This window comes from Orycteropus afer, unplaced genomic scaffold, assembly GCF_000298275.1.
Source record: "Orycteropus afer afer isolate SDZICR_OR568_19922 unplaced genomic scaffold, OryAfe1.0 scaffold00618, whole genome shotgun sequence".
Classification (NCBI taxonomy): Eukaryota; Metazoa; Chordata; class Mammalia; order Tubulidentata; family Orycteropodidae; genus Orycteropus; species Orycteropus afer.
Genome location: NW_006922205.1, coordinates 585,592 through 599,396, shown reverse-complemented (window position 1 = coordinate 599,396; position 13,805 = coordinate 585,592). Strand labels below are relative to the sequence as shown.

General features: G+C 39.9%; 1 protein-coding gene across 1 annotated transcript in view; it reads right to left on the bottom strand.

The window, feature by feature from the left end:
• OGDH (oxoglutarate dehydrogenase) overlaps positions 1 to 13,805 on the bottom strand; it is a 137,846-nt gene that overhangs the window by 72,877 nt on the left and 51,164 nt on the right. The window contains exon 5 of the mRNA XM_042783057.1: positions 7,380 to 7,495. Within this exon, the coding sequence (XP_042638991.1) occupies positions 7,380 to 7,495 (116 nt within the window). The remainder of the gene's footprint in view (positions 1 to 7,379; positions 7,496 to 13,805) is intronic.

Sequence of the window (13,805 nt, the reverse complement as noted above, 5' to 3'; positions counted from 1 at the left end):
TGGAGACACAATACTGATTGCATTGAACGGGAAATTAAGAATGCCACCTGGCCATTTTGGCTTCCTCATACCTCTGGATCAACAGACAAAGAAGGGCATTACTGTGGTATCTAGTGTGATAGATCCTGACTACCAAGGGGAAATTGAGTTGCTTTACATAATGGAGGTAAAGAAGAATATGTCTGGAATATAGGAGATTCTTTAGGACGTCTCTTAGTGCTACCATGCCCTGTGATGAAAGTCAATGGAAAATTACAGCAACCCAATTCTGATATGACTGCTAATAGCCCAGACCCTTCAGGAATGAAGGTTTGGGTCACCCCAACAGGCAAAGAACCATGACCAGCTGAGGTGCTTGCTGAGGGCAAGGGGAAAACAGAATGGGGGTGGAAGAAGGTAGTTCTGAATATCAACTACAACCACGTGACCAGCTGCAGAAATGAGGACTGTGATTGTTATATTTCTTCATTTTATACATGCATCAAATATTTTTGTTTCCTTCTATTATGAACTGTGAAATGTAAATAAGGTTAATGCATTTTGGTTGTATGTCTGTTAGCGTATCATATTAGGCACAAATATGACTTTATAATTGTCCTTATTTAGAGAATATATATGGTTAAGAAGATGTGTACAACTGCCAAGTTGACAAGGGGTGGACTGTGATAATTGGAGCTATGTGTCAACTTGGCTGGACCACAGCTCTGTGTGGTTGTTCCCATGATGGGATCGGATGACTGTGTTCTAAGTGGCCAATCTGTTGAAGGGGAGTTTCCCTAGGGGAGTGACCTGCTTCCAGTATATCCAGGGACATCCTGGGAAGAGAGACATTCTTCTGCGGATCAGGGTTCTGTTGTGCTGCCTAAAATTCTCTGTGAGTGAGCAGTTCACCGTTCAGCCTGGAGATCTTGGATTCGTCATTGACTGAAGTCAACAGCTGGTGTACTGCCTGCCAGCCTTGAGCTCCTCGGCCCCTATAGTTGCGGGAGCCAGGAAAAGCCTCCAGCTTGATGTATGATCCAGGAACTTTGGACTTGCTGGCTTCTATATGCGTGTCAGCCATTTTCCTAAGATAAATTTCTCTCTCTCTCTCTTTCTATATATATATATATATGCTTTTCTGGTTCTTTTGTTTCTCTAGAGAACCCAATCTAACACATAATGACTCTGTGTATTCCTTCTTTCCTTTTTTTTAATTTTTATTGTGATCTGTGTGAAAGTTTACAGAGCAAATTCACTTTGCATACAGCAGCTCACATACATTTTGTCTCATAACACTGACTGCAATTTCCTACAACGCAACAGCTCCCCTCCCACTTCCTCTCCATAGTTATCTCTTTCTTGTGTCCTTCCCTTCCATGTACTCCTGCCTCCCGTACTCCGAGCTGTCTCCCTGTGCATAAACAGCTCTTCTATTCTCCCATGATTGATTTCTCCAAGAAGTGTATCTACCTAATGTGAATGTTCAGCTCATATGCCTCTGTTTTGTTTGGCTAGAAGCCTTGGGAGTGGGTTCAATTCCAGACCTGAAAGGCAGCTAGGGGCCACAGTCTCAGTGGTTCCATCAGGCTCTATCAGACCAGCAAACCTGGTCCCTTTTTTAAAAAATGATTTTGAGTTTTGTTCCATGTTGTCCTCCCACAACACCTCCTACATAGATCACCCTCCAAGTAGCTGACAGTAGAAGCCAGGCATCATCTAGTTCTTCTGGTCTCACAGTTGAATAGGCTGAGGATTGGACCTTCCATCTTCTTTAGATGCTTGGTTCATCATTCAATATTTTGTCCACAGAATCTTTCAATATTGCGACTGAAGATTTCTTCCTTCAGTTCTTTCAGCTTGAGAAATGCTGAATGTGTTCTTTTGTTTGGGTTTTCTAACTCCAGGTCTTTGCACATTTCATTATATTGTTTCACTTTGCCTCCTCAACCTGCCTTTTGAAATCTTCTGTTCAACTCTTAATTTCATCATTTCTCCCATTTTCTTTAGCTACTCTCTGTTCAAGAGCAAGTTTCAGAGTCTCTTCTGACATATGTTTTGGTCTTTTCTTCCTTTCTTGTCTTTTTAAAGACCTTCTGCTTTCTTCACATATGATTTCTTGATGTCATCCTGGAACTCATCTAGTCTTTGGTCACTGGTGTTTAATGTATTTAAATCTATTCTTCAGATATTCTCTAAATTCAGGTGGAATATAATCAAGATCATATTTTGGCTCTTGTGTACTTTTAATTTTCTTCAGCTTCAACCTGAACTTGCGTGTGAGCAACTGACGTATGTTCCTCAATCAGCTCCTGGCCTTGTTTTGACTGAACGTATTGAGCTTTTCCATCACCTCTTTCCCTAGATGTAACTGATCTGATTCCTGTGTATTCCTCTGGTGAGGTTCACAGGTATAGCCACCATTTATGTTGTTGAAAAAAGGAATTGCAGTAAATAAGTAGTTGGTTTTGCAAAATTCTATTTAGCAATATCCAACATCATTTTTACCACACCAAGGCCCTGTTTTCCAGCTACTGATGATGATTCTTTGTTTTCAACTTTTTATTCCAATCACTAGTAATTATCAATGTATCTTGATGGCATGTTTGGTAAATTTCAGACTATAGAAGCTGGTAAGGCTTCAATTTCTTCATCTTTGGCTTTAGTGGTTGGTGAGTAAATTTGAGTAATAATAGTGTCATCTAGTCTTCCTCATAGGTATATGGATATTATCCTATCACTGATACAGTGTACCTCAGGACAGATCTTAAAACATTCCTTCTGATGAAATGCCATTCCTCTTCAGTTTATCATTTCTGGCAGAGTAGACCATATGATTTTTTTAATTCAAAATGGCCAATACCAGTCCACTTCAGGCCACTAATGCCTAGCATATAGATCTTTATGTGTTCCATTTCATTTTTTACAACTTCCAATTTTCCTAGATTCCTTCATTTACTCCATGTTCTAATTATTAATGGATGTCTGGCTGTTTCTTCCCATTTTGAGTCATGCCCCATCAGCAAATGAAGGTCCCAAAAATTTTATTCCATCCATGTCATTAAGCTGACTCTACTTTGAGGAGGCAGCTCTTCCCCTGTCACATTTTAGGTGTCTTCCAATCTGAGGGGAAATATTCCAGCACTGTATCATACAACGTTTCACAGCTATTCATTTTGTTTTCCAGGAACATATCAGACAGTGTTTCACTGCTATTCCAAAGGTTTTCACTGGCCAATTTTTTCAGAAGTGTATAGCCCCATCATTCTTTCCAGTCTGGAAGCTCCGCTGAAACCTATCCACCATGGGTGACCCTGCTGGTATCTGAATTACCAGTGGCACAACCTCTAACCTCACAGCAATATTAAAGCCACCACAGTACAACAAACTGATAGATGAATGGTGGAAAGGCCAAGAGATATTTTACAGGCCTCAGCAACATTTATTTAAATCTTGGAAGAGCAACCACCATTTACTAAGTACTTACAGAACGTCAGTTTCTACTAAGTTTTCCATTCATGAGCCCACTTAATTTTTACAACAAAAGACAAAGTAACCTTGTTGAAACAGATCAGCTAAATGATTTGCCCAAAATCACAGAAGCAGGCCATGATTTGAACTTAGTCCATGTTCTCTACTTTCTCCCTGTTTTCAAAGGCAAGGATGGACCATCATTACATACTTTTTCACATGGTTATGACAAAGTAAAATGTGCCCTACCTAAATAATTGAAATGAATAGAATTATCTTGCAGAAAGCCATTTGGCCCTTGGTATCAGTTCCTGCAAGCTAGACAACACCTGAGGCAAATGAGTAGGGTCTGAGTATACCAAGACGGACCACCTGGGGCATGATGCTCACTAAGCTTCAGGAGGCATGATAAAATCTATCACACACACACACACACACATAAAAAAAAAAAAAACCTCACTGCCACAGAGTCAGATCCAACTCATAGCGACCCCTCCTTGGATTTCTGACGTGGAATCACTACAGAAGTAGATTGCCCAACCTTCCTTCTGAGGATACCCAAAAAACACCTAACTCACTGTCACTGCATCAATTTCAACTCATAGCAATTTCCACTGGGTTTCCAAGCCTGTAAATTTTTCCTCCCACAGAGCAGCTCATGGTTTTGAACAGATGACCTTCTGGTTATGACACAACAAAACAAAAAAAGCCAAACTCACTGCTGTCGAGTCAGATTCAAGCCACAGTGACCCTTCCTTGGGTTTCCAAGGTTGTATCACTATGGAAGTAGAAAGCCCAATCTTCCTTCTGAGGAGTGGCTCGTGGGTTTGAATCACCAGCTTTCTGATGGTTCAAATGCCTTAGGTACTATGCCACCACAGCGTCCATGACACAATAAAGGCCTTGGAAAACTGAAGAAACTTTTTGGTTGGTGACCACACATGAGAGAGTGTAGTGCATACCTCTTCGAGACACAGACGCTTTGTAGTAAGTCCTTCTCAAACCTCACCCTATATATCTCTTCATTTGTATGCTTTTTGGTTGTAATAAATCTGCAGTAAGTATAGTAAACTCTCAGTGAATTCTCAGCTCATTCGAACAAATTATTGGATTTAAAGGACCAAGGCAGGGGAGCTGGCTGGTCTGAATTAGGAGACATACTGTCTGTCAAGATTGTGGCCAGTATTTGCTGATTTATCACTATTCAATAGAATGCCAATGCAAGACATTTGTGCAATTTAAAATTTTCTTGTAGAAACAGATCTGTATTTTCGTATTTGATTTGACTCATTATATATAAAACATTATCATTAAAACATGTAATCAGTATTTTAAAAAATTGAGATATTTTGCTTTTATTTTTTCTGACTTTGAAATCGGGTATGCATTTTATACTAGTCTAAATTTAGACCAGTCATACTTTCATTGCTCACAGTCACATGTGGATAGTGGCTACCATGTTGGACAGTATAGATCTAGATGTTATGGTCAAGAGTTGTCTGTCTGCATTGTTCTAAACCCTACTTTGGTTTAGCCACTATCCAAGTAGCAACTTGGGTCTTAAAAGCTTGCAAGTGGCCATCTAAGACGCAACAACTGGTCTTACCTCATCTGGAGCAAAGAAGAATGAAGAAAACCAAAGACACATGGAAATAATTAATCCAAGGGACTAGAGGACAACGTGAACCTCAGCCTACAGGACCCTGAGGTCAGAAGAATTGATGGGGCCTGGCTACCACTGTCAACCACTTGCAAAGGGATCAAAATAGAAGATTCCCCTGGATAAAGTGGGAGAAAAATAAGGAACAAAACACAAAACCATAAAAAGGACCAGCCTTACTGATCTGATAGACTGGTAAAACCCCCCAAGACTATGGCCCTTAGTCACCCTTCAGGCCTGGAATTAAACTCACCCCCATGGCTTCCAGCCAAACAACAGACAGGCATATAAGGAGAACATTTACACCAGCACAATCAACCATGGGTGATCAGAAGGGCAGTATTTGCACAGGGAGATAGCTCAGGGGGCAGGAATGCATAGGAAAGAAGGATAGAGGGGAAAGGTAACCACAGTGAGGAAGTAAGAAGAGAGCTGTTACATTATGAAGATTGCAACCAATGCCATGAAATAAAATGTGTATGAACTGTTGTATGGAGAATGAATTTGCTTTGTAAACTTTCAGCTAAATCACGATTTGGGAAAAAAAAAAAAGTGGTATGGCTGAAGTGCAAGTAAAGGAGATGGGAAGGATACAAAGATAAATTTGTCTAGGGCTAATCCTAACCACAATGTTCCTAATGCTGAAAAAGATCAAGTAAGCTGTCATCATCAGATTCTGATCCCCTCTTTCTTATCAGTTCGGAAGTGACAAAGACAAAGGACTGAAGCAGTACTACTAAGCTGAGAATACTGCAGGATCCTTGTCACACATTATAGAAAATGTCACTACTAGATACTCAGAAGGATATTATGCCATTGTGCAGTCAAATGTGGAAGCACCAACACAATTTTAAATTAAATCTCACTTACTAGAACCAAGGTGCTCCACCTTGGCTACACAATGAAATCATATCATGAAATATTGATACTAGAGTCTTACCCTAGTATTCTGATTTAGTTGATCTAAGATGCTGACCTTGGCCCTGGGATTTTTCAAACACTCCCCAGGTGATTCTAATGTGCAAATGTAGGCACCCTGCTACTCAAATGTGGTACAAACAAGGAGCTGGTTAGAAACTGTAGTTATCACCTATGATTCAGAATCTGCACCTTAAACATGACCCCCAGGTCGTTTGCATACACATTAAATTCTGAGAAGCACTGATCTATATCATGTGGTCTGTCTCAACTTCAATTCTTTAGACCTTATCGTCATCAGCAGTAGTGAATAATAACAAGGAACAAACACATGGCATGCAATCATTTCATCAAATCCAATCTATCTAACCCTATGATGCTTTTAGTAGGTATCAGAAAGCTTCCTAACTAAGATGGGCTAGGTTGGAAGGTCTGGCAACCTACCACTGAAAATCAACCAAGGAAAACCCTATGGATCACAACCATCTGATCTGCAACTGATCACTGGGATGGCATAAGATGGACAGCATTTTGTTTTGTTGTGTACAGGGCTGTCATGAGCCAGGGGCTGACTTGATGGTACCTAACAACAACCCTATGAAATGGGTGATGTAATTAACTTTCCTTGTACAAATAAAGAGATGGATGTACAAAGAAGTTAAGTGACTTGTGTAAGGCTGGTAAGGACTTAAACCCAGGCAGTCTAATTCCATACCCTATATTCTTAACCATTATGCTATAATATATGAGAATGAATGCTCTGGCAAGCTGAGTATTAACATAAAGACCAGGAGGAGGAGAAAAAAGACAAAATAAGAGAAGGATTAGAGAAGTGGAGGAGAAGAGAGATAATGAAGGAGAAAGTAGACCACTAATTGTCTTGGGAACCAGTATGCCCAGGGTAGAGTATGCTTTTTGTTGTCAGACCTGACTCCTAACAATCGCTCCTTGGGTTTCCAAGGTGGTATCACTGCGGAAGTAGACTGCCCAACCTTCCTTTCGAGAAGTGGCTGGTGGGTTTGAACCGCCAGCATGCTGGTTAGCAGTCAAGTGCCTTAGGCACTACGCTACCAGAGCTCCTGTATTTGGCTCAAAGTAGGACTTATCCTTCAGGGAATTATCACGTAACTGAAATAAACTTCCACTGGCATATGAATGCAAATTCCTTCTCCACCCCTCCTTCCTATGGTTGATTAATTATCCCACAAAATAGGGAAAAGTTCCCCTTCCCTTTAAATTTTTAAAAATAAAAAATTAAGGAAAAAAAAATTATCCTTGAGGTCACACTGCCAACACAGGTTCATGGCAAAGGCATTTGATTTTTTGGGGAACTTGAATTGTATTTTCTTACCTCCAGGCGACGGATGATCTCCCGAAGTGGAAGAGCAGACTCCTTTCCCCCAATGAAGGTTGTGGTGGGCAAGTGGAAGACTTTGTCAAGGTCAGATTCATGTAGTCCATAAAACCCTGCAGGATTATTGTGGATGGAACAAGCCAGAAGAGAGATGTCTTTGTAAAACATACGACAGTCACATAGGGACCAACATTTCATGGAAAGGGGAAGGAAATTCTTAGAAGAGAAAAGAAAAGTCACATAATAAAACCCAACTGATCTATATGAAAATAAATAATAATATTTTAAATCCAGAAACACAAACTTTAGAAATAATGGAAATTGAAATTATTCCTGATGTCACAGGTAAACCAGAACAAGATTTATATTATGCATATGACTTTTTTTTCAGTACAGTGAAAATTATTGATAATTTAGAGACAGCTTTATTTCATGGTCCCATGGACACATACCAATGTTGGAGGTGCAAAAAGTGCCATAAAAAGGCACTAGGCAAGTCAATCTAAAAGCAAGTAAAAATAGTTAAGGAGGGAATTAAAGGAGAAAACAACAAAATGCTATAGAATAGCAAATTATTTGGGTATTATTGACAATAACATATGTATGCAGTAAGAAAGAAAAAGCTAGGGAGACACCAGAGTGAGACAGAAAACTGTCAACAAAATCAGAAGTAAGTGGTCCACAGCAGGATGAATGCAGAATAACAAGGTGATGTATAAAACCATCCCCATCCTTTACACCTAAGGATGGCTTTCTTCTAAAAATACTTCAAGCTGTAACTTTTAAGTCTATTTTACAGACGGTATTCAACAATCACAAATCTCAACTCCCTCTCCCAAATCCAATCCCTTAAATATTTACAGGAACACTGACCATGTGCAAGGTGCTTCCTCATCTGGAAGTGTATTTGAAATGGTTTTTCAAAAAATGGTGGGAGGGCTTTCTTTGGCATTATATGCTTGTTTCATACAATAATAACTATCAAAGGGGAAGAGAGAGTAAAGAAAAAAACATTCGTCACATGATGCTCAAAGGTTCCCTTTACAGTTCAGCTACCTACCTTGAGGTAATGTATTGACTGGAATAAGGTAAAGAAAGAGTGCAGTTCAAAGAATTGCTAGCACTTGTGTATTGTATACCAGTATTTCTTCAGATTCCAAGAATGAAAAGCAAACTGTAAACAACCAATCTGTAAAGTCTCCAGTATAGGAGTGTACAGGTAACATGTTCTCATTGTTTCTTAGCCAAATTAAATACAAGTAAGAGCAACTGTGAGACATAAGGTCCAGGTACTGGTTTAGAACATCTGTTTGCAAACACAATTGTGTAAACAAATTGCTAGGGAGATTTGTGAAAATGCTACTTCCGTGCCACAACCCTAATAATATTGACTCAGCTGGCCTTGGGTGAGGCCCAAGAATCTCCCCCAAGTGATTCTGTTTCAAGCCAGGTTTGAGAAAAACTGCCTTCATAATTCACTATCTAATACTTTAAGACATAGTTTTTAAAGTCTTACAAGCAAACTCTATGTTTTAAGTGCTGAAAGTGAAGATGACCTGAGCACTTATTGATTCAGATTGAAGAATACAGTCTGCAACACATATTACACCACAATATAAAGAAAACAAAAATCCTCACAACTGGTCTAATAAACAGTTTCACGGTGGATGGAGAAAAGATTGAAGTTATCAAGGACTTCATATTACTTGGTTCTACAGTCAACACCAATGGAAGTGGCAGTCAAGACATCAGACAATGCATTGCACTGGGCAAATCTGCAGCAAAAGACCTCTTTTAAGTGATGAAGAGCAAAGATGTCTCCTTGAAGACTCAAGTGCACCGAACCCAAGCCATGGTATTTTCAATCGCCTCTCAGGCATGTGAGAGCTAGACAATGAACAAGGAAGACTGAAGAAGAGTTGATGCTTTTGAGTCGGGGTGCTGGAGAACAATGCTGAGAGTACCATGGTCTGCTAAAAGTACTAACAAATCTATCCTGGAAGAAGTGCAGCAGGAATACTCCTTGGAAGCAAGAATGGCCAGACTTCGTCTCACTACTTTGGTCATGTTGTAAGAAGGAACCATTCCCTGGAAAAGGATATCATGCTTGGTAAAGTGGAGAGTCAATAAAGAAGGAGAAGGCCCTCAACGAGATGGACAGACACAGTGGCTGCAACGATGGGCTCAGGTATAGGAAGGATCGTGAGGCTGGCACAAGACTGGACAGTGTTTCATTCTGCTGTGCATACATTTGCTGTGAGTTGGAGATGACTTGATGGCACCTAAAAACAACAATGTTTTAAGTCTTTTTGTTTTATTAAAAGTAAATTTGCCTTTTCCCTAAAGCAAATTGTATGTCGAGAAAATGGGGTGGTAATGGTAGCAATGGGCTAGTTAAGCCTGCCCACCTCATTTCTTTCTATAAATTGATCAAGAATGAGGATCTTCCAATCATGTGGAACAGGTGAAGCAGACTGCTCTGGCCATGTACAGTGTGGCTTACTGGGAACTACCCTGCATTACTTATGGGGAAGAAAACTAACAATTTTGGTGGGAATTTCCCGTTGTTGTTGCTATGTGCCACTGAGTCGGACCCGACTCATAGCGACCCCTCCTTGGGTTTCTGAGGCAGTATCACTACGGAAGTAGATTGCCCCATCTTCCTTCCGCGGAGTAGCTGGTGGGTTTGAACCGCCAGCCTTCTCGTTAGCAGTCAAGTGCCTTAGGCACTATGCTACCAGAGCTCCTGGAATTTCTCCTAGATTAAAAAAAGAAAAAAAGAAAAGAAAACTCAGGCTAGGGGCAGGTCAGAGACCAGCATACTCAATAACACACATTTTGTTGAGAAAACATTTTGACTGTCAAAGAATCAAAAATATCCCCAGATGAGAATCATGTGTATGTTGAAATCTTTCATCATGAGGAACCCTGTGAACTAGGAACATGTTCTAGGTATCTCAAGCAACTTTAATACCCTGTTCTTACTATTTGTTCTATACTTGCATTACTCTCAATTTATCATTACTTGGGGTTGTACTGATTAATCTGCAAACTGTTAGCCCTATTTCTGAGCTCTTCAGTCATTTGACAAATTAAATATAGATATTTCTGTTTCTGAGAACATGGAGTAGATGGAGTATCCCTATTCTTTCTAAGTACAACTAAAAATCCTAAGCATAAGACAACTTTGAAAAGTAGACAGACTACGTCAGACTAGGGACCATGGGATCCAAGGAATGACACAATGCTCAGTTACCTGGGTTTTCTTTTGCCCTTTTATATCCCAGACTAAAGAAGCCAGCAACTTGGAAAATCTAACTAATACAAATTATTAAAAAAAAAAAACTCACTGCCATTGAGTCAGACCTGACTCATAGCAACCCCTCCTTGGGTTTCTGAGGTGTTGTTATCACAACGGAAGTATATTGCCCAACCTTCTTCTGAGGAGTGGCTGGTGGGTTTGAACTGCCAGCCTCCTGGTTAGCAGTCAAATGCCTTAGGCACTACACCACCAGAGCATCCCCACACAAATTATAAAGTCCCAACAAAAGCCTGCTCTCTCCAGCCAAAGAAGCAAGGGACAACCTAGTGAAGACAGAAAACTTAGACAATAACCAGTTGTCAAACACTACAGAAAAAATTATGGCTCCATCCTACCAACAACAGCAAAAGGTGAATGGGGAACCTAGACTTCCACCCTCACTCACTGCTGTCGAGTCGGATCCAACTCATAGTGACCCCTCCTTGGGTTCCCAAGGCGGTATCACCACGGAAGTAGATTGCCCAACCTTCCTTCCGAGGAGTGGCTGGTGGGTTTGAACTGCCAGTCTTCCGGTTAGCAGTCAAGTGCCTTAGGCACTACGCCACCAGAGCTCCTAGACTTCCACCCTAGCCAGGCTATAACATGCCACACCCAACCCTGTGGTTTCACAGAAAGCCAGACACGGAGACTGCACTTTTATTCCCTCTAGGAGGAGCTCTGGTAGCATAGTACCTAAGGCACTTGACTGCTAACCAGACAGCTGGCAGTTCAAACCCACCAGCCACTCCTCAGAAGCAAGATTGGGCAATCTACTTCCGTAGTGATACTGCCTCGGAAACCGAAGAAGGGTCACTATGAGTCACATCCGACTCAATGCCACATAACAACAACAACAGGAGGTAATGAGCCCTGCCCCCATCCCCATTTCCACCCCAATGTCAGTAGAGGCCATGTGGGTAACTGGATTTATACCTTCCACCTAGCAGTAACAAGTCAGCTCTTCCTCTTCTTCCACTGAAGCAATGTCCAAAGAAGGCTTCTTACAACTGAAAATTTAAATAAGATCCAAACTCACTGCCCTCAAGTTGATTCTGATTCATAGTGACCCTATATGACAGAGCAGAATTGCTCCATAGGGTTCCCAAGACTGTAATCTTTATGGAAGCAGACTGCCACATCTTTTTTCCTCTGCTGATGGGTGCAAACTGTCCACCTTTCAGTTAGCAGCTGAGCGCTAAACCAAAATGTTCAAATTTCAATTTTAAAAATCACTTTTAACAAGAACCAGGAAAATCTCAGATTCAATAAGTAAAGGCAATAAACTGATACCAACACCAAAATGACATATATGCTAGAATAATCTGACAAAGATTTTAAAGGAGCAATCATAAAAATATTTTAATGAGCCATTAAGCACATGCTTGAAACACATCGGAAAAAGTCTCAGCAAAGAAATAGAAAGTCTTAGCAAAAATATTGAGGATGTAAATAAAAACCAAATGGAAATTTGAGAAGAGAAAAATATAGTTGATAGAAATAAAAACCTCAATCTATACATGTATTAAACATCAGAATGGAGGGAATCAAAGAAAATCAGTATATTTGAAGACAGAACAATAGGGATTACCCAACCTGAACAAAAGAGAAGAAAGACTGAAAAAGAAGATGGACAGAGCCCCAGGGGCATGTGGAACCATACCAAAAGCATTAACATTCACACTGGCTGAATTCTAAAAAGAATGGAAAAAAACAGTTAGCTAAAAAAGTACTTGAAGAAACTGAAAACTTCCCAAGTGTGGGAAAAAATTTAAACACACGAGACTTAAGAAGCTCAGAGAACCCAAAGGACAAACCCAAATAAATCTATACCAAAATACATCATAATTAAACTTCTGAAAACTAAAGACAAAAAAAATCTTGAAAGCAGCCAGAGAAAAAGAACACTGATCCTATAGCAGGAAAAATAATTTGAACGACAGCATGATCCTCATCAGAAACTATGAAGTCCAGGAGAAAGTGGTAGTATGTTTTTCAGGTAGAAGAAATCAAGACTTTCTCAGATGAAAGAGACTTTGTTACCAGCAGACTTATACTAAAAGAACGGCTGAAGATGTCTTCTAAATAGAAAGGAAAAGAAAGGAAGAACATAAAAAGAAAAAGCAATGGTAAAAATAACACTTTCCTTCTTCTCTTTTCTAAATTGCATATGATGGTTCAAGCAAAAAGTATAACACTATCTGATGTGGTTTTAAATGTATGCGGAGGAAATATTTAAGACAAATTATAAATCAGAGAGGACAGATAAAGGGATATAAAGAAAGGTAAGATTTCTACATTTCACTTGAACTATAAAACGTTATCAGTAGACTGTAATAAAAACCAAACCAGTTGATACTGAGTACATACTGACTGTTGTCAACACAGTGTATCAGAGTAGAACTGCATTTCATAGGGTTTTCAATGGCCATAATCTTTCAGAAGTAGACTGCCAGGCTGTTCTTCTGAGGCAACTCTGGGTGAATTTGAACTGTCAACCTTCTGCTTAGTAGCCAAACACTTAACCAGTTGCACTACCCAGGGACTCTCTAGACTATGATGTATACACATATACATGGCTATGTATATATAATACCTAAACACCAACAAACTAAACCTACTACCAACAAGTCAATTCTGACTCATAGCTACCCTATTAAGGAACCATTAAAAACACTATACAAAAAAATACATTCAAAAACACTATAGGACAAATCCTATTCATATGACATACCAAGAATAAGGGCGCTCTGGTGGCGTAGTGCCAAAGGCATGTGACTGCTTACCAGAAGGCTGGCAGTTCAAACCCACCAGACACTGCTCGGAAAGAAGACTGGGCAATCTACTTCCGTAGAGATACTGTCTCAGAAACCCAAGAAGAGGACTGCTATGAGTCAGAACTGACTCGACAGCAGTGAGTTTTTTGGTTTGGTTATCTAGAATAAACAAATGCAGAGTGTCAGAAAGTATATCAGTGGTTATCATGAGCTGACAGGGAAGTTACTGCTTAATAGGAACAAAGTTTCTGTCTGGGGTGATAAAAAGTTTTGGAAACAAATATGATGGTTCTACAACACTGATAATGCCATTGGATTATACACTTGAAAATAGTTAAAATGGTTAAA